Here is a 20365-nt window from a genome sequence, read left to right as displayed (position 1 = left end):
GTGAGGGCCCCGATCACAAGAGCTTACAGTCTATGAGGAAATAGGAGACACAAGAGGAGTGAGGGTCCTGATCACAAGAGCTTACAATCTATGAGGATAGACACACAAGAGAAGTGAGGGCCCCGATCACAAGAGCTTACAGTCTATGAGGAAATAGGAGACACAAGAGGAGTGAGGGCCCCGATCACAAGAGCTTACAGTCTATGAGGAGAGACACACAAGAGGAGTGAGGGCCCCGATCACAAGAGCTTACAGTCTATGAGGAAATAGGAGACACAAGAGGAGTGAGGGCCCCGATCACAAGAGCTTACAATCTATGAGAAAACAGACACAAGAGCGCCCCTGGTGTACGCCAGCCATATCCCCGGCTCGCCTGATGGGCGGACAGAGGGCGTGGAAAGCTGAAGAGTAGACGTGGCCACCTCCCGCAGCTGATTTATCATTATTTACTCCCATTTGCTTAAATCATGATACAAATCTTGAGAACACTGGGGGGAACTTGTGAGTGAGGGTGATAACTATAAATTGTATTCTGAGCTGAATGGGCAGTGACTCCAGTGACTGGCACAGGGTGGGGTGTAGGGGCTGAAGAGGAAGATGAAATTGGCTGCTACCTTCACAATGGACTGGGGTGGAGAGAGTATGTAGGAAAGAAGAACAAGGCTCATAGTAAGCAAGATGAAAACATACGAGGGCAACTACAAGAATTCTGGTGATTTTCACAGAACTATTCAAATTCTGGAGATGTTTAAAGTGACTGAGTATAGGAAGAGGATGTGAGAACAGCAGCTCTGCAGCCTAGAATGAAGGCCGTCTACAGGAAAACGTGTAAATCTTTGATGGTTTCTAAGCAGAAAGATGCTGGGAATGAGGATGTGTAAGAAGATTTTTATAAATAATTCACCAGCTTTATACCTTCATTGTCACACAGCACAATAGATTTTTCTTAAGAATTGGCTGTAAGAGATGATCCTACACCCTCAGATGTTCCCCATTGAGTTTAATAGGAATCTGTGCTGCAACAAGGATGGGGCATCCGGCCGTGTAACTGGGATTGTAGAGAATCCCAGAGAGTTTTTGCATAGCGGTGATCAGACGGGGTATTGATAAATCTGTCCCCATCCATCCCCACTGCTTCACTGTTTTCTGCTGAATCAGAAGCTGCTGCTGCAGGCCAAACAATAGGAAGCTGGAACAAGCCAGTCCCTGTGTCATTCTGTACTGGGAAGCGGGTGTACAGTACTTGTATGGGGAATATCACCTGATATAAGGTTTATTCCTAACATGACTGTTTAGTTATAACCACAAAACACGCTGACCTGCTATGTATATGATCATCCATAACACTATGGCCACTATTGTGTAGGCTCCGCTCGTACTATGACCCATCAAAGCCTGGACCCCATCAGACCTGTGAAGGTGCCCTGCGGTATCTGACACCAAGACATGAGCAGCAGATCTTTTAAAGACTCACGGTTGTTTTTTTTTTTAAATTTTTTTGCAGAAATCAATAGTACAGGTGATTTAAGGAAACTTTGTAATTGGGTTTATTAGGCAAATCTGCATTCATAAAGACTTTCCCCAGGTCCCCCCTCCCCCATTTCTCTTATTCACTGGTCATTATCAGGAAATCTCGACTATTTTACATCAGTCAGGCCCTGTCTGTTCTATGGAGGGGGGAGGAGGTAGATTAGTCGGCAGCAGAGAACAAAGAATTACACAGCTGGACCTGTGTATAAGCCGATATTCAGAGGTCAGAGAGGTCAGTGCTGACTGTCAGAGGAGATAGCCTGGCGAAGTAGCTGTAAATTAACTCTTTGTTGTCCTGTTTTGGTGCCTCATCTCCCTCCACCCCTCCCCTCTCCATAGAAGATCATGAAGACGGGGGAGAGTTTCATACTGCTTTTTCATTAAAAATTTATTTTTCGGCTAATAAACCCAATTACAAAGTTTCTTAAAATCACCTGTACTATTGATTTTTGCAAAATGCAGTTTTTGGCAGCGTAGACCAGCATGCATCTGTTATTGGACTGACAGGGAAGCGGCAGGGAGTGCGCACTCCCTGAATTTCTAAAGGTGGCAAGGAGAGGGAGTTTGCTATAGAAAGTAATTAGTATTTGTGTACCTACAATGCTGTATCCACACATCACCCAGCACCTTCTCACTGTACGCGTGTTTGCACTGGCTTATTACATTCCCCAGGACGGACATTATGTCTCCTGATGCCTTCATGATCCCGCGGTTTATAGGACAATCTGACATAACTTGTGGAAAGAACGAGGAGTGCAGCGCTCACCATTATTTATAGCACTACAGGAAATAAGGTCATTCCTTCCATGAAAAGACTAGGAAACGTAGGAAAGAGACTGCTGGCTTGTATAGTGACGCTCACGCCCTGTGGGCCTTCACCAGGCCAAGTGTCTGCGAGACAATAATGAGGGATAACTGAGGCGGGAAAAGCCTTCCCTTATTATAGTAATAATATGGACATGTCTGTAGGTACAGCTAGGAATGGGAACATAAATAAATATATATATATATATATATATATATATATATATATTATACAGTGGTAACTTGGTTTAAGAGCATTTTGGTTTAAGAGCTCACAGTTTTTCAAAATTGTGACTTGGTTTAAGAGCATTGCTTTGGTTTAGGAGCTCCCTGTACTGGGTGGGAGCGTGAATGGGGGAGGGGCATGGTCTGCATAGCTGAGTCTACAGCTCTGTACTCTGACCCAGGAAGTCTCCCTCACCTTCCAAATCATAGCAGATCCACTTCAGGCTGGGGCCTGCATCAGGGGACAGGACGGTGGAGGTAATCTCTCCATAGCTGTAACCCCTCTCTCCCCGGACAGAGAGTGCTGCATGTATGTGCCCACATCTGTCCTGCTCATTCCTTCCTGCTCCCTGCAGTCTCTGTCAGCCCTTGTGTTTCCCATCCTCTCCATTACTGTACAGTAACTTATAATATCACAGATTCTGCTGTTTCTGAATGTTTGTTTCATCTGTTCTACATGTTATTCAGAATAGCAAATTATTATTTTTGGGGTGTGGAACCAATTGTCTGCATTTCAGTGATTTCTTATGGGAAATTTTGCTTTGGTATAAGAGTAGATTTGAATTACGAATTATGGCCGTAATCCAAGGCACCACTGTGTGTGTGTGTGTGTGTGTATATATATATATATATATATATATATATATAATATATATATATATATGTTGCAGTGAAATGATAGAATCAGGGATTTGATCAAATCACGGGAAATGAGGGAATGGCCAAGTCTTCCATCATTTCCCTAAAGAAAGTCAGTGATTTAATCAAATCCCTGACCCCTATCAGGCGAATGATAGAATAAACCAGTCAGGAGTCGGCTCTATATTTTTATTAAGTAACACGACAATAGTCATTGAAACGAAAAATGTATTTATTCAAAACTAATTAACAAAGGAAACTGGTAGCTGGCACAGGTAGCTAAGCTGATAATTTATAACAAATCAGAAGGGGAAGCGGCTGTCGGAGACAGTAAAGCATGTTGCGTTGTTTGTGGAATGGAATCTACCGGAGCCCATTCGGCTGGTGCCGAAACAGTTCCCCAGACCGACCTAAGTCTGCCTGACCGAAACAGCTCCCCAGACCGACCTAAGTCTGCCTGACCAAAACAGCTCCCCCGACCGACCTAAGTCTGCCTGACCGAAACAGCTCCCCAGACCGACCTAAGTCTGCCTGACTGAAACAGCTCCCCCGACCGACCTAAGTCTGCCTGACCGAAACAGCTCCCCCGACCGACCTAAGTCTGCCTGACCGAAACAGCTCCCCTGACCGACCTAAGTCTGCCTGACCGAAACAGCTCCCCCGACCGACCTAAGTCTGCCTGACCGAAACAGCTCCCCCGACCGACCTAAGTCTGCCTGACCGAAACAGCTCCCCCGACCGACCTAAGTCTGCCTGACCGAAACAGCTCCCCCGACCGACCTAAGTCTGCCTGACTGAAACAGCTCCCCCGATAGACCTAAGTCTGCCTGACCGGGGGGATTTGTTGCTATTCTCAACAGTTCCTGACATAGACAGAGGTGGCAGCAGAGAGAGAGAGTACTGTGTCAGACTGAAAAGAATACACCACTTCCTGCAGGACATACAGCAGCTGATAAGTATGAGAAGAGTGGAGATTCTTTTAAATAGAAGTAAATTACAAATCTATATAACTTTCTGACACCAGTTGATTTGAAAGAAAAGGATTTTTGCTGGGGCACCACTTTAAAAGGGTTGTCCAGTAAATTTTACTTATTCCCCCTATGTCATGTATTTACCTGGTTGCTCTGCAGTGCTGCAGAGGCAGAGGCAGGCTGACATTCCCATACACGCCCAGCCGGCTGATGCTGCAGATAAGCAGCCTATCAGAGGTAGGGGGCAGGAGCGAAGCTGTGCAGGAGCACAGAGCCAATCGCGAGCTGCCAGGCGCTTCATGCAAATCAGGGGTGGTGTATTTAAACAAGCAGCTGAGGCTCAATAGCTGCCAGTGATAGTTTTGCCTTGCTTACTACACCAGCATTACTCTGTGTTCTGACTCCCTGTATTCCTGACCTCTGCATTTGTTACCTGACTTTGGCTTGTTATCTGATTTTGTACCTCGCTCCTGACATTGTTTCTGACCTTGGCCTGTTTATACGGTATTCCCTTTGTATTGTGATTTTGTACTGTTTTGCTATCTTGGATTTGACCTCTGGCTTGTTCTCTGACTGTGCTTTTTGGTTCTGATTTGTGGTTTATACGTACCTGGCTGGTTTGACTCGGACTGCTGACTTTTCTCCTTGTCTGGCCCTGCACTTAGTAGCGTAGGGACTGCCGTCCAGTTGGGGTCTGCTACCTAGGGCAGTACGTCCAAGTAGGTAGAGACAGTGGGCTGGGTTCAGTTAGGGCTCACTGTTCCCCTACGGACGTGACATTATCACTGGCCAACATTTACTGAGTTGCTCACTACCTTCCCAATGGATGCAATGACTGCAGTAGCTGAGCAAATGCAACGTCTCACTTATACAGTGCAGGATCTTGCACAAAGAGTGCAGCAGCAAGAGGTTTCCCAGACACATTATGTTGCTGTAACTCACGCTATCCCCGAAGAACCCCCAGTTCAGCTGCCTGGTAGGTTTAGTGGGGATAGAAAAAGTTTTTTGACCTTTCAGGAGGGCTGTAGATTGTATTTCCGTCTCCGTCCCCAGTCATCTGGTGATGAGGTCCAGAGAGTCGGTATTGTTGTTTCACTCCTGCACGGGCCACCTCAAGAGTGGGCCTTTTCGTTGTCTCCAGGTGCTCCTGAGTTGGTCTCGGTTGATGCCTTTTTTGCAGCTTTGGGCCTTTTGTATGATGACCCTGACAGGGCAGCTGTAGCGGAGACACACTTGACTACTCTGAGACAGGGTAAAAGGCCGGTTGAGGAGTATTGTTCTGAGTTTCGCCGGTGGTGTGTTCCGTCTGGGTGGAATGACCCGGCACTTAGATGCCAGTTTAGGTTGGGTTTAGCTGATCACCTGAAAGACTTGCTGGTTGCTTACCCTACCCCTGACACCCTTGATGAAGCTATGACTTTGGCTGTTAGATTGGACCGACGTTTTAGGGAGAGACATTGTGAGAGGTCTGAGACTCCACTCCCATGCACCACTGCTACTCCAGTTCCTGTTACTCCTGGTTTTACAGCTGAGCAGGTCGTGCAACTGGGGGCTTCTGCTACAGATCCTTCACGTGAACGCAGAACCTCCCGTCGTATCCAAGGTCGCTGTTACTACTGCGGAGGGGCTGACCATCTCATTGCTGAATGCACAAAGAAAAAGGTCAAGCCAGAGGGACTCCAGGGTCTAGGTGACTTGCAGGAAGGTCACCTAGGCCGTCAGGTATTTTCTGTTGTGTCAAAAAAGTTTTTGCTCCCTGTAAAGATTTCTTATTTATCTAAGTCTGTATCAGGGACAGCATTTGTTGATTCAGGGTCAGCATGCAATTTTGTGGATGCATCCTTTGCCAGGCGTGTGGGTCTTCCTTGTTTGCTTCTCCCTGATCCATTACGTGTAGTTGCTGTAGACTCCACGCCATTGGTTAAAGGAGCAATCCAGTACTGCACCCCTGAGATTGAGATGTTGGTGGGCTGTGTGCATTCAGAAAGATGTACCCTGTTGGTTATGGAGGGCTTATCTTCTGATGTGTTGTTGGGGTTACCATGGCTACAATGTCATAATCCTATGCTTGATTGGGACTCAGGGGAATTAACAAAATGGAGTCAGAAATGTTTTGGTAAATGTATTCCAGTAACTCTAGGTTGTCAGGAGGTGGAACAAATCCCTGCCTTCATTCGTGACTTCTCTGATGTTTTTTCTAAATCTCAGTCAGAGGTCTTGCCCCCCCATAGGTCATATGACTGTGCCATTGACCTGTTGCCTGGGGTCAGATACCCTAAGGGGAGGATTTATAATTTGTCTGGTCCTGAGAGGACAGCTATGAAAGAGTATATAGCAGAAAGTCTTCAGAAAGGACACATCCAACCCTCTGTTTCTCCTATGGGAGCAGGCTTTTTCTTTGTAGGGAAAAAAGATGGTGGTCTCCGACCCTGTATTGATTACAGAGAGTTAAACAAAATTACTATAAAAAAACAATATCCATTGCCTTTGATACCAGATCTGTTTAATCAAATTCAGGGAGCAAAATGGTTTTCTAAACTGGATCTCAGGGGGGCATATAATCTCATTCGGATTCGTAAAGGTGATGAGTGGAAAACTGCATTTAACACCCCGGAAGGACATTTCGAATATCTAGTTATGCCTTTCGGGTTGTGTAATGCTCCTGCGGTTTTCCAGAACATGGTAAATGATATTTTCCGTAACTATATAGGTAGATTCATGGTAGTTTATCTTGACGATATCTTGATTTATTCTGAAAATTGGTCCGTTCATGTCCAGCATGTCCGTCAAATTTTACAAGTGTTACGGGAAAATCATCTGTTTGTAAAATTGGAGAAGTGTGTTTTTGGGGGGCAAGAGGTGTCATTCTTGGGGTACATCTTGACGCCACAGTCATTTCATATGGATCCAGCTAAAGTCCAGGCCATTGTTGATTGGGTCCGCCCCACCTCCTTGAAAGCCTTGCAACGCTTTCTAGGATTTGCGAACTACTATCGCAAATTTATCAGGAACTTCTCAGTCATTGTTCGGCCATTAACTGACATGACTAAGAAAGGAGCGGACCTCAACAATTGGCAGCCGGAGGCACTTGAGGCCTTTGAAAAACTAAAGAAGTGTTTTGTTAGCGCACCTGTGCTGGTGCAACCCGACCATTCTAAGCCTTTTGTAGTGGAGGTTGATGCTTCCGAATACGGGGCAGGAGCTGTACTATCACAAGGTTCTGCCACTTTGACCAATCTTCGCCCTTGTGCCTATTTTTCTAGAAAATTCTCCTCTGCTGAAAGGAACTATGACGTGGGGAACCGTGAACTATTGGCAATCAAGTGGGCTTTCGAGGAATGGCGCCACTTTCTCGAGGGTGCACGGGATTGTGTCACGGTCCTTACGGATCATAAAAACCTTACCTTCCTTGAAAATGCTAAAAGGTTAAACCCACGGCAGGCACGTTGGGCATTGTTCTTTACACGGTTTAACTTCATTGTCACATATAGACCAGGATCAAAAAATGTTAAAGCTGATGCCTTGTCCAGGAGTTTTTGTGCCAGTCACCCCCAACAGGATAATCCAGAGCCCATCTTACCCAAGGAGACGGTTGTCTCAGTAATTACTCCTGATCTTGCTACCCAAATTAAAGCACATCAAGATCTGGCCCCAGTAAAGACCCCTGTATCCAAGCTGTTTGTGCCTCCCCAGTTACGGTTACTTTTATTGAAAGAACTGCATGATTCAGTATTGTCTGGGCATCCTGGAGTCACTGGCACAAAGAGATTGGTGGCTCGAAACTATTGGTGGCCAGCCCTGTCCAGAGATGTGGGTTCCTATGTTGCAGCCTGTGCGACTTGTGCACGTGCCAAAGCTCCCAGAACTCGTCCTGTAGGAGAACTTTGTCCGTTACCAATACCTAAACATCCTTGGACCCACATTTCAATGGACTTCATGACTGATCTTCCTGTCTCGCATGGCAACACAGTCCTTTGGGTGGTGGTGGATCGTTTTAGTAAAATGTGCCATTTAATACCTCTGAAAAAGCTGCCTTCGTCAAAGTTGCTAGCTGAGTTGTTTATCAAACATATTGTCAGACTGCATGGTATCCCAGAGAATATAGTGTCCGATAGAGGGGTACAGTTTGTGTCACGTTTCTGGAGGGCTCTCTGTAAGGCCTTGGACATCACTCTGTCATTTTCTTCTGCCTTCCATCCAGAGACTAATGGACAGACTGAGAGAATGAACCAGGCCGTAATTCAAAGGTTACGATGTTATGTTTCTGATCAACAAACCAACTGGGTGAACTATCTGTCCCTCATAGAATTTGCACTCAACAACCATGATAGTAGCTCTTCAGGTACTTCGCCTTTTTTTTTGCAATTATGGTTTTCACCCGCGTCATGCGTCGTTTTCTGGTATGCAGTCTGGGCTGCCTGATGTGGATGCTGTCATAAAAGACCTGTGCACAGTCTGGGCCCAAGTTCAGAAGAACTTGGTTAAAGCCCAGAGCATTCAAAAAGGTAAAAGTGACAAGAAACGTCTTTGTGTTGGTGGATTTGCTATTGGTGATAGGGTGTGGCTATCAACCAGAAACCTTCGTCTAAAAGTTCCCTCTGGGAAGTTGGCACCACGGTTCATTGGTCCTTATGCTGTGTCTGAAATAATAAATCCTGTGGCTTACCGGTTAAAACTTCCCAGATGTCTCCGGGTCCACAATGTATTTCATAGGTCCTTGCTGAAAAAGTACATACCAGCCCTCACATCTTCTGTAAAACCCCCTCCTCCTGTAGTTGTCAAGGGTGAAGTGGAATACGAAGTGGCCTGGATTGTTGATAGTCGCAGAGTCCAAAGATCTGTTCAGTATTTGGTCCATTGGAAAGGTTATGGTCCGGAGGAGAGATCATGGGTTCCTGCTCGTTTCATCCATGCTGACTTGTTAGTCAAGGAATTCCATGATTCCCATCCGGACAAGCCGAGACCAGGTAAGGGTCCAGTGGCCCCTCATAAAAGGGGGGGTAGTGTCATGTATTTACCTGGTTGCTCTGCAGTGCTGCAGAGGCAGAGGCAGGCTGACATTCCCATACACGCCCAGCCGGCTGATGCTGCAGATAAGCAGCCTATCAGAGGTATGGGGCAGGAGCGAAGCTGTGCAGGAGCACAGAGCCAATTGCGAGCTGCCAGGCGCTTCATGCAAATCAGGGGCGGTGTATTTAAACAAGCAGCTGAGGCTCAATAGCTGCCAGTGATAGTTTTGCCTTGCTTACTACACCAGCATTACTCTGTGTTCTGACTCCCTGTATTCCTGACCTCTGCATTTGTTACCTGACTTTGGCTTGTTATCTGATTTTGTACCTCGCTCCTGACATTGTTTCTGACCTTGGCCTGTTTATACGGTATTCCCTTTGTATTGTGATTTTGTACTGTTTTGCTATCTTGGATTTGACCTCTGGCTTGTTCTCTGACTGTGCTTTTTGGTTCTGATTTGTGGTTTATACGTACCTGGCTGGTTTGACTCGGACTGCTGACTTTTCTCCTTGTCTGGCCCTGCACTTAGTAGCGTAGGGACTGCCGTCCAGTTGGGGTCTGCTACCTAGGGCAGTACGTCCAAGTAGGTAGAGACAGTGGGCTGGGTTCAGTTAGGGCTCACTGTTCCCCTACGGACGTGACACCCTATGTATATCTTTAGGGAACAAACAATGACAATAGCCATGAAAGCTACTGGTTGGGATATAGACCGGGTGTCCTTAGTCCCCATAGGAGGATGCACAGAAGACCCCCTAGGATGGATGACTTCCAGGACTATAAGACACATGCATCCAGGCATAGATATACAGAGCGCCGCTTATCCGTTCCTAATGTTTTTAGTCTTTCATGGTGATTTAAGGTCGTTACTTAAAATGGAAAATTGTACTTTCCCATTAGTTCATTTTAAGCAAAGTATGAAAGCTGCATTATTTGTGGCCAAGGGAGGATCCCCTCACAATGTATCGCTACTAGGGCAAAGAGGTTTTCAATGCCAAAAAAGAATGTATATTCCGGTGCAGTTCTTATTACTTTATATCCTTTGGAGTCAGAGGTCACGGCTTTGTTAACCTGCTTCTTCTTTCTTCTCTTTCTGCAGCTGAGAAGGTCTCCTCACTGGGAAAAGACTGGCACAAGTTCTGCCTGAAGTGTGAGCACTGCAACAAGACCCTTAATGCCGGCGGACACGCTGAGGTAAGGCTGGATGATATGGGCAAAAAATCATATCTTGATATTTATATATATAATATATATATATATATATATATATATATATAATTTTTTTTTTTTTTAATAGAAGTGAATTACAAATCTCTATTACTTTCTCAAACCGAAAAGGATTTTTGCTGGGGCACCACTTTAAAGGGGTTGTCCAGTAAGTTCTTACTTATCCCGCCATGTATATCTTTAGGGAACAAACAATGACAATAGCCTTTCCAGTGTCAGACTGGAAAGAATATACCACTTCCTGCAGGGCATACAGCAGTTGATAAGTACTGGAAGACTGAAGATTTATTTTTTTTTTTTATAGAAGTAAATTACAAATCTATATAACTTTCTGGCACCATTTAATTTGAAACAAAAAAAAATGGTGAACAACCTCTTTAATAGTGTTTTGAGGCAGAAACTGTATTGCACTGCACATGTACCTCCAAATAGTAGTCAGGCCATTCTGGTCCCCCATATGGTAGACAAGCCCCCTCTGTGCCCCCATATGGTATAGGACAGGGGTGGGGAACCTCCGGCCCGCGGGCCGCATCCGGCCCCTGAGACCTCCCGATTCGGCCCGCAGCTCCCCTGTGATGCGCGCCGCTCTGGAGGAGGAAGGAGCCGGCATACACAGCATCCTCCGGTGTCTGTGACAGCTGCCGGACACAGGAGGATGCTGTCTGTGCCGGCTTCTTCCCCAGCAGAGCGGCGCGTGTCTTCAGTCTCCTGCGGGCCGCGCGCGATGACGTCATTTCATCGTGCGCCGCCTGTAGGAGAAGACCGGCACAGAGGACCTGGGAGAGAAGAGGACCTGGGCAGCGTGGGAGCGGAGGTAAGGTGAGTGGGATGTTTATTTTTTTTATTTAGGGGTTAACTAGGCCACCAGGGACATGCCTGATGGGGGTTAACTAGGCCACCAGGGACATGCCTGATGGGGGTTAACTAGGCCACCAGGGATATGCCTGATGGGGGTTAACTAGGCCACCAGGGACATGCCTGATGGGGGTTAACTAGGCCACCAGGGACATGCCTGATGGGGGTTAACTAGGCCACCAGGGACATGCCTGATGGGGGTTAACTAGGCCACCAGGGACATGCCTGATGGGAGTTAACTAGGCCACCAGGGACATGCCTGATGGGGGTTAACTAGGCCAACAGGGACATGCCTGATGGGGGTTAACTAGGCCTACCAGAGGCATCACTGGGGGGGTTAACTAGGCTACCAGGGACATGACTTGGGGGTTAACTAGACTACAAGGGGCATCACTGGGGGGGTTAACTACAATAGCAGGGGCATCACTTGGGGTTAACTACAATAGCAGGGGCACTAGGGGAACAATACTTTGCCTTGCCCCGGGTGGTGCAAACCCACACTACTAACTGCCGCACACGGTATGCGGCCCTCGAATGATTTTATTAATGCCCGACTGGCCCTCGACATGGAAAAGGTTCCCCACCCCTGGTATAGGAGGTCTTCTCCATGCATCCATTTAGTAGAGGCCCTCCTAGTAAATTGTATATCCTCTTCTAGATAAGCCACCTGTCTCCTGGGCAGTCCCTCAGCTTCTCCTGTTCCTTCAAGCCCTGCAAGCACAGGAATATTGGAGCTATAGGAGCAGATTGGCAGGGAGGGGAACAATGGCTCCTTGCTCTGTTAACGCACTGTATTGAACTATAATGGCTCATCAGAAGTCCTTATGGTTAAATACATAGGCGCGACACCCAGCGCCTGAGTGCCCCCCCCGGACATTTATGATTCGTCGCTCCTTCACTGATGACCCCTGACCTCCAAAACAGAGTCCCACACATTTTTCTACTCGTGGGCAGCCTGAGAATGGAGGTCAGGGGTCGTCAGGGCAGGAGAACCGAAGCGTAAATGCCTAAATTGCCCAGCCCTACGCTGAGGTAGGGTCCTACAAAAACAAATCAGGTTTATACCCATTTCATACATCCATAGAGAATAATACAGCTCGGATATGTTCATGTAAGAATTGTGGTGAGTTTTTTAGTAGTTGCCACAGAAGTCTTCTACCGTCTGATAACACTACACAGGTAACACTACATATGTTATACGGCGAAATGAAGAATAAGATACTTAGAATGGTAGCTGAAGAGCAACATCACCAGGTCAGCAGTACAGTACAATGTGTGTTATGGAGCGTTTAGTTCTATAGTCATTGTTTAGCGCACAGTCTTCATGACAATAACATTCCTCACCCAGCTGGAGGGAGACTCCGCGTACACGGCAGAGATTGTTAGGATGTAAATGGAATGAACACAATAGTAAATTCCTTCAAATACAAATACTGCTGAATGGCGACAGGAAACCCCCATATGGTGCCATCCTATGGGTATACGTGGCCCGTTATAAAGTAATGTGGCATGCAGTTATCTTTTAATGTATGATGAAGTAATGTGCCATGCAGTTATCTTTTAATGTATGATGATTGAAATACAGACATAGGCTATGTTCACACAACGTATGTTTTTGTAAAAGTACGGCCGATAGCAACAACGGCCGTGCTTAATACGAAAATATACGTTACTGTGCCTTTTATGGAATCCCGGCCGGAGTGTATACACTCTGCCCGGGATTTCTCACAGTGCCATAGAAAACTGACATGTTAGTTTTCTGCGGCCGCTATTCAGTGAATAGCGGCCGCAGAAAACCCTGCCAGTGCACACTATGGAGCGAGCGGCTTGCCCAAAGCTCATATAAAAGTGGCCATACACTTAAAACAGCTATCTCTCCAGACCTCCCCATATACATGAACCTCCAGCATGGAGAGCTTCGGTGGCGGCCTCTCTCTCCCATAACAATAGTTTTGGGCACTCAAAATTTAATATGCTGGACCCATCCCTTCCCAGACACCATCTGCAGGGGAAGATCCTGGAGGCCGCCATACACTTTAGACCCACTGACATCGGAAGGATCAGACAACTTTTGTCTAAAGGACTTCTCTGACATCAAGTAAAAATGCTGCAGAAACATATAGCATTGGTTACTTGTGTTCCCCAGTTCCGAAATCACCATATGGTGTGGATCATGATTTCTTGGCATGCTCTGGGCCCTATGATACCTGTGGATGGGTGTCCAAGCGTTGTGGATGACCCCATTCATAGCTGTTTCCTCTATGGCAGAACGAGACTGTGGGCAATGCACCATTCACAAGGGTCGTATAGTCAGGGATTGGTCCAGGAAGATGACAGTGAGTTTTCCTGGCTGCCCCATCTTTATTGTGGTCAGATCTTAATCATCTCTGGGATAAAGTAGAACGGGCTGTTCAGTGCATGTCAGTACTTCCATCTCATGTGATCCAGACCACATGGGCCAATATTCATCTCCCAGTGGGGTCTATGCCATGATGTCTACTGCCAAAGGCCAAAGGCGGTCCAATGCACTACCAGACGGCGGGCTGTAATAATAAAGCCATGTGTATGTGAAAGAGCCCTATACAAGATACGGCATCCTTTTTGTACAATCTTACTTTTCCGTCCTTCCCTTATACCTACGGCTTTCTCTCCTCCTTTACTCCATTTTTAATTACATTCATTCTCCTCTACGTCTGCTCTTTACACGTGATATTTCTCAGTCATAGCCATTGCACATTTAGGCTATGTTCACGCATTGTATGTTTTGTATAAATCACGCCCATTGTTGCAATTTGCAACAACGGCCATGATTTATACAAAACACACGTTGTATTTGAATGAATGGAATCCCAGCCGAAGCGTATACACATGGTATACACTCCGGCCGGGATTCCATCTGGCCGCACAAAAAACTGACATGTTAGTTTTCTGAGGCCGCTATTCATTGATTAGCGGTCACAGAGAACCTGCCAGTGCACACAATGGAGTGTGCAGCTCCAGCCGCATGCTCCATTGTGTGCAGTGGTTAATTGGGATGCGGCCGCATCCGAATTCACCAGAAGTGAAGATCATCCGTCCGGGATGATCTTCAGTAACACCAGCCGTTCTGTGACCCGGCTGGGTCACAGAACGGCTGGTGTTATACATAGTGTGAACCTGGCCTTATTCTGAATCTGACCCCAGTTAGGGGTCTTAAAGGGGTATTCTGCTCAAACATAATTATTTTAAAATAACTTTTCATATTTTGCTGCCCATCTTGAGACTAACAATTCCTTTAATACTTGTTATGATCTATTCTGCCTTCTTCCCCCAGTTCTGAGCTGCTGATTTCTGCAAAAGACACAAAAAAACAGCATGTAAGCTTTTTCCTCCGTCTTCCTCTACTACCCCCTCCCTTTCAAGATGGATAATGTAAATAAGTCCCTGGCAGGCTTTATCTGCAACTTTGTAATGCTGGGAGGGTAAATCTGAGGTCACTCACAGTGACAAATCCTCCCATCATTAAAAGGCTGCAGATAGGGACTCTTTCCGCCGTCTCAGAAGGAAGGGGAGGAGACGGAGGGAAAAGCTCACACACAGATTTTTGTGTTTTCAGCAGAAAGCAGCAGCTCAGAACTGGGGGAAGGAGACTGAATAGATAATAACAAGTATGGAAGGAATTGTTAGTCTCACCATGGGCAGCAACATATGAAAAGTCATGCTTGAGTGGAATAAACCTTAAAGGGTGTTTAAGACAGAAAAGAATTAGGGTTAAATGTACAAGTCCAAGTATTAATACCCTTTGTTTTGCCACTCTGGTATTTTCCACTTAAAAAAAAAAACACCTTAAAATATAGTAGAAACACAAGTGATCCATTTAGTAAGCTATAAAGCGGTCCTTTTCACTCTGTGATTTTATGGACTAATATACCGCCTAATATACTTAACACAGGAAGTAAAGCTGTAGACTTGGGCCTGATCATTTTCCAGTCAGCAGGATACTGAATCTTACAAGATTCGGGATTTGGTGTGAAATGTTACGTCCCCCCCCCTGCGTCCAGCTGTGACTTTTCTCATCTAGAAACATTAGCATCTTAGAGCCTTTTCAAGGCTTAGAAGACGTCGTCTCAATTTCATGTTTGGTCGCCATGGAGACACTCCATTTCCATCCCATGGACAATAGAAATATTGTCTGCGGTTGGGAACAGGTGGTTCCCAAGAGTGTAGTCTCGGTGCTGTATTCCAAAAATGACTATGGCATCCGAGCAGCCGCCCATTGCTTTCTGCATCGCCTTACACACTCAGCTGCTTTTACTATTTCCAAGCAGAGATTTGACTTTTCTTCACAGGTAAGATTTACGCCCTTCTCGAGAACACACAATGGTGTACCATGGCCGATTTTTGGAGACTCCTTTATTCGGCTTAGACTTTGGGAAATTTAGGAACATTTTATATTCAGGAAGCTGCAGGGATTTACTTACTTATATGTAATTGTGTATTGCAATAAATGGAACATGACGTAAAACCTTATTTACTGTGAGAAGTGGAGGAGATAGTTGAAGAGCAAAAAAGGCAATTAGGTGACACGCAATGGTACGTAGACATGATAAGCAAATGCTGTACATAAACAGATCAAACATTGTCCATATACCATGTACACTCCCTCTAAGAGCCAAAGAGAAGAGAGACTAAAGGCAATATTACATAAAGAGAATAACGTCTGTATTTGGCCAATTATCAGCCATTACTGATGATAATCGCTTTGTTTAATAAAATACAACGATCAGCCGTCATGACCGATATTAGCTGATCGTTGTCTTAAATTGTCTTTCAACATGTTGAAAGACAAACCACCATGGAGAGCAACAATCTTCTGCCATTGCTCCGTGTAACAGGTCTGCTGTTGCCACTATCCCCTATGGGCACCTGGACTATCTAAAGACCGCAGCTCCCGCTCGCTTTTGGCGCATGTAATAGCATCCGCAGAAAATGGGGAACGAGGAGCAAGCTCTGACCTGACAGGAACTTACAGAACTTACAGTCGGCCACATGCAGCCACAAACTGGCACGATCAGTGAGATGTATGCTTATTTGTGGTGCCTTTACATGGTACAACAAATCAAGTGGACGGGCTGCACGATACATGTATCTTTTCCAGATCGCACAGCAATACATACTTACCTAGTGCGCTCCGCTGTGATCTGGGATCTTTTTCCTTCGCCTCTCCCGTCCAGTCGCTGTGTCTCAATGATCAGCCGACATGACATTGGTGACAGGCTCCCGACCCCCTGTTAGATCCCATTATAATCACGTGATCCCGCCGGGTCCCGCTTCCTGAGCCGGTCGAGTCACAGAGATATCAGCGCCCGAAGCCCGGCGCGCGCGCTGACAGCAGAGTCAGATGCCCATAGAGAATGAATAGGGAGTCCGATGCTCCGTCATTCTCTATGGGCATCGGACTCATCTCTCAGCGCGCGCGCCGGGCTTCGGGTGCTGAAATCTCTGTGACCTGACCGGCTCAGGAAGCGGGACCTGGCGGGATCACGTGAGTATAGGGGGATCTAACAGGGGGTCGGGACCCTGTCACCCCGGCACGGGGGGTGACAGGTCCTCTTTAATTGTCTTTCAACATGTTTAAAGGCAAACCACCATGGAGAGCAACAATCTGCTGCCATTGCTCCTTGTAACAGGTCTACTGCCGCCGCTATCCCCTATGGGCTCATGGCCTATCTAAAGATTGCAGCTCCCTGCCGTCCACTCCCCCGCACACTTTCCTGCTCGCTGTTGGCGTGTTCAATAGCACCGGCAGAAAGCAGGGAACAAGGAGCAAGCGAGCGCTGACCTGACAGGGGCTTAAAAGTCACTTTACAAGTGAGGATTTGTCGACCGCATGCAGCCACAAACTGGCACTGATCAGTGACATCTACGTTCTTTTGTGGTGCTTTTACATGGTACAACAAATCAAGTGGATGGGCTGGACGAACGATACATGTATCGTTTCCAGATCGCACAGCAGTACATACTTACCTAGTGTGCTCCTGCTGTGATCTGGAATCTTGTTCCTACGACTCTCCTGTCCAGCCGATGTGTCTCCTCCGGCTGTCAATCATTCTGGAGGAGACTGTGCCTGAAGACACAGCGGCTGGATGGAGAGCCAGAGAATAGGATGCCCGATCACAGCAGCAGCGCACGAGGTAAGTATGCACTACTGTGTGATCTGGAAACTACCAACACGGATATATGTATATCGTGGTGTTGCAGTTTCTGTTTATAGGTCCCACATCCCCTGTTTACACAAGTGTCACTTTTACACGGGCGCGATTACCGGCTGCAGGAGCATTTCTAGCAATGCTCCTGGCTGATAATCGGCCCGTGTAAAAGGCCCTTTACACGGAAAACCCATTAATAGGAATGGTCACTGTGTAATGCAGGGGTAGGGAACCTTTGGTCCTCCAGCTGTTGCAAAACTACAATTCCCATCATGCCTGGACAGCTAAAGCTAAATCAGAACCTAATACAACAGGATGTGTTCTATACAAAGGGCCACATCTATCAGCAGAGTTTTAACTGGAGAATGGCGAAGACGTCTGCGACGGTGATGAAGATAGGGTCTCAGGATGACATTCCAGCCCACCATGTGCATGTGTATCTGTCAGGGCATCTGTCACCATAAATGAGTAGCAGATGAGAGAAGAGCTGCTTCCCCCTGACTAGCACTATGGGGTGGAGCGGTCTTATCATCTGTGTCTGGGTCTATCATGTGCAGGCCAAGCATGTGGAATCTGAAGTATCCGGACACTCTGCATCTAGTTAGCGGAATATTTCCGTTGTTAAAGGGACCGAATCTGATAATAACGTTAACACTACAGTATTTATCTATGTCCTTATTACAGAGTCGGACAAATCACGAGAACCAGAATGCTCATTGTCATTGTCTATGGGAGTTTTTAAAGAGTCACTGCGTTTAATAATTTTTTTTTCATCACCGGGCTATCTCCTCTGAAGTCAGCACTGACCTCTCTGACCTCTGAATATCGGCTTTCAAACAGCTCCCACTGTGTAATCGTTTGTTCTCTGCTCTCTGCTGGCGACTAATCTTCCTCCTTCCCTCTCCGTAGAACAGACAGGGCCCGACTGATGTAAAAGAGTCGAGATTTCCTGATAATGAGCAGTGAATGAGAGAGAAGAGGGAGGGGGAGACCTGGGGAAAGTCTTTTTGAATGCAGATATTGGTATATTTGTCTAATAAACCCAATTACAAAGTTTCCTAAATTGTCTGTACTATTGATTTCTGCAAAAGAAAAAAAAAATACGACAGTGACACTTTAACATGTGGTTCCTAAAAACATAAACTTTTATTTTTAGGGTCCTATTAGACCAAGCAATTTTTAACTATTAACGACAAACAATCATAAACAAGATAGTTGTTAGTTACTCCATCTGATCCCAGCAAATGAAGGAACAATGTGGAATTACACTGAATGATTACTGAACGAATGTGGAATAAGGACCTGTTCACACTATGCGGGATTCTGAGCAGAGTCCGCGGGCGGGGGTTCCACTTGGAATTTCCACCTGTTTTCCATAGTGTGAACGGGCCCTTACAGTAAACAATTAGCGAACGTTTGACAATGATTTTGGTATCAGAACCAAACAAACGATTTCTCGTTGGTTGTTTGATTGTTGCCTGTATTTACACAAAATGGTGAACAAGAGTAAACAGAGGAAATCAGCTCACCTCTTCGTGTGTTTGTTGGGGTCCCCAGCGTATATGAGAGGGTGCACGGTTCCTGGCGGTGGCTGTCCGTCGGTGGGTAAGTAGTTGCAAAAGTGATAAGGATCCGGCACTCCAAGTAGTAAGTTAAAATTCAAAAACTTTTATTAGAACATGTCTAAAAAACAGCTCATGCTGTGTGGCCTGAAGGACTGACGCGTTTCGCGCATGCGTGCTTAGTCATAGTCTAGTGGCCAGTGTATGGCCGAGAATTTAAAAACAAGTAATGGCCAATAGGAGGTTTTCCTGTGCACGTGTGTGCAAGTAGAATGGATGTGTGCAATCAGTGATATGCTCCTGCTTGAACTATGCTTAATTGGCACTACGGTCAGTTCACATTACAAAAAATATAGGTTCACCGAGTGTGATCGCGATGTTCACATTGTGCGGCTTAGTGGCTTCATATGCGATAGAACGTGGCATTTTATTATATCCACATATAACTTGGCCGCCAAACACGCTCCAATGTGGATCATGTGTCAACCACACTCCACTATTTATTCCCCGCATTACATCATCATTGATAATACATACACCGCATGATCACACTCGGTGAACCTATATTTTTTGTAATGTGAACTGACCGTAGTGCCAATTAAGCATAGTTCAAGCAGGAGCATATCACTGATTGCACACATCCATTCTACTTGCACACACGTGCACAGGAAAACCTCCTATTGGCCATTACTTGTTTTTAAATTCTCGGCCATACACTGGCCACTAGACTATGACTAAGCGCGCATGCGCGAAACGCGTCAGTCCTTCAGGCCACACAGCATGAGCTGTTTTTTAGACATGTTCTAATAAAAGTTTTTGAATTTTAACTTACTACTTGGAGTGCCGGATCCTTATCACTTTTGCAACTATTTACACAAAATGGTTATCGTTTAAAGTGACACTGTCCCCCCCTTTTTGCATTTTGACTGCTCTCTATAGATGTAAAGGGTAAATATTACAGCTTTAATTACTTATGTTATATTATACGTCATGGTGCTTGTTCTGGTAAAAAGTGTTTTTTATCCTCTGTGAATTGGGATATCTGGGTGGGGCTTCGCGGCTTAAGCGCCACTTAGCCCCGCCCCTAGTGTCCCTTAGCCCCGTGACGGCCCCGTCCCCCTCGGCGGCCATTGGTGTGGGTCAATCTAGGGGCCTAGATCTTTAGGTTGGCCCGTCCAATGGCCGCTGAGGGGGCGGGGCCTATGTGGTAATGACGTCATGGATGGGGGGTGGGGCTAGGTGGCGCTTAAACCGTGAAGCCCCGCCCAGATATCCCAATCCACAGATGATAAAAAACACTTTTTACCAGAACAAGCACCATCACGTGTGATATAAAATAAGTAATGAAAGCTGTAAA

The 20365-nt window shown here is 46.1% G+C and overlaps 2 protein-coding genes across 2 annotated transcripts in view; one reads left to right on the top strand and one right to left on the bottom strand.

Annotated features, from left to right (window-relative positions):
- The window catches only part of EIF2S1 (eukaryotic translation initiation factor 2 subunit alpha), a 465302-nt gene that overhangs the window by 232087 nt on the left and 212850 nt on the right, over window positions 1–20365 (bottom strand). The window lies entirely within an intron of this gene.
- Window positions 1–20365, top strand: part of CRIP2 (cysteine rich protein 2) — a 79613-nt gene that overhangs the window by 33546 nt on the left and 25702 nt on the right. The window contains exon 2 of the mRNA XM_069950219.1: window positions 10276–10370. Coding sequence (XP_069806320.1) covers window positions 10276–10370 — 95 coding nt within the window. The remainder of the gene's footprint in view (window positions 1–10275; window positions 10371–20365) is intronic.

Source organism: Dendropsophus ebraccatus, chromosome 13 (assembly GCF_027789765.1).
Source record: "Dendropsophus ebraccatus isolate aDenEbr1 chromosome 13, aDenEbr1.pat, whole genome shotgun sequence".
In the NCBI taxonomy this organism is placed as follows: domain Eukaryota; kingdom Metazoa; phylum Chordata; class Amphibia; order Anura; family Hylidae; genus Dendropsophus; species Dendropsophus ebraccatus.
This window is presented reverse-complemented; position numbering and strand designations above follow the sequence as displayed.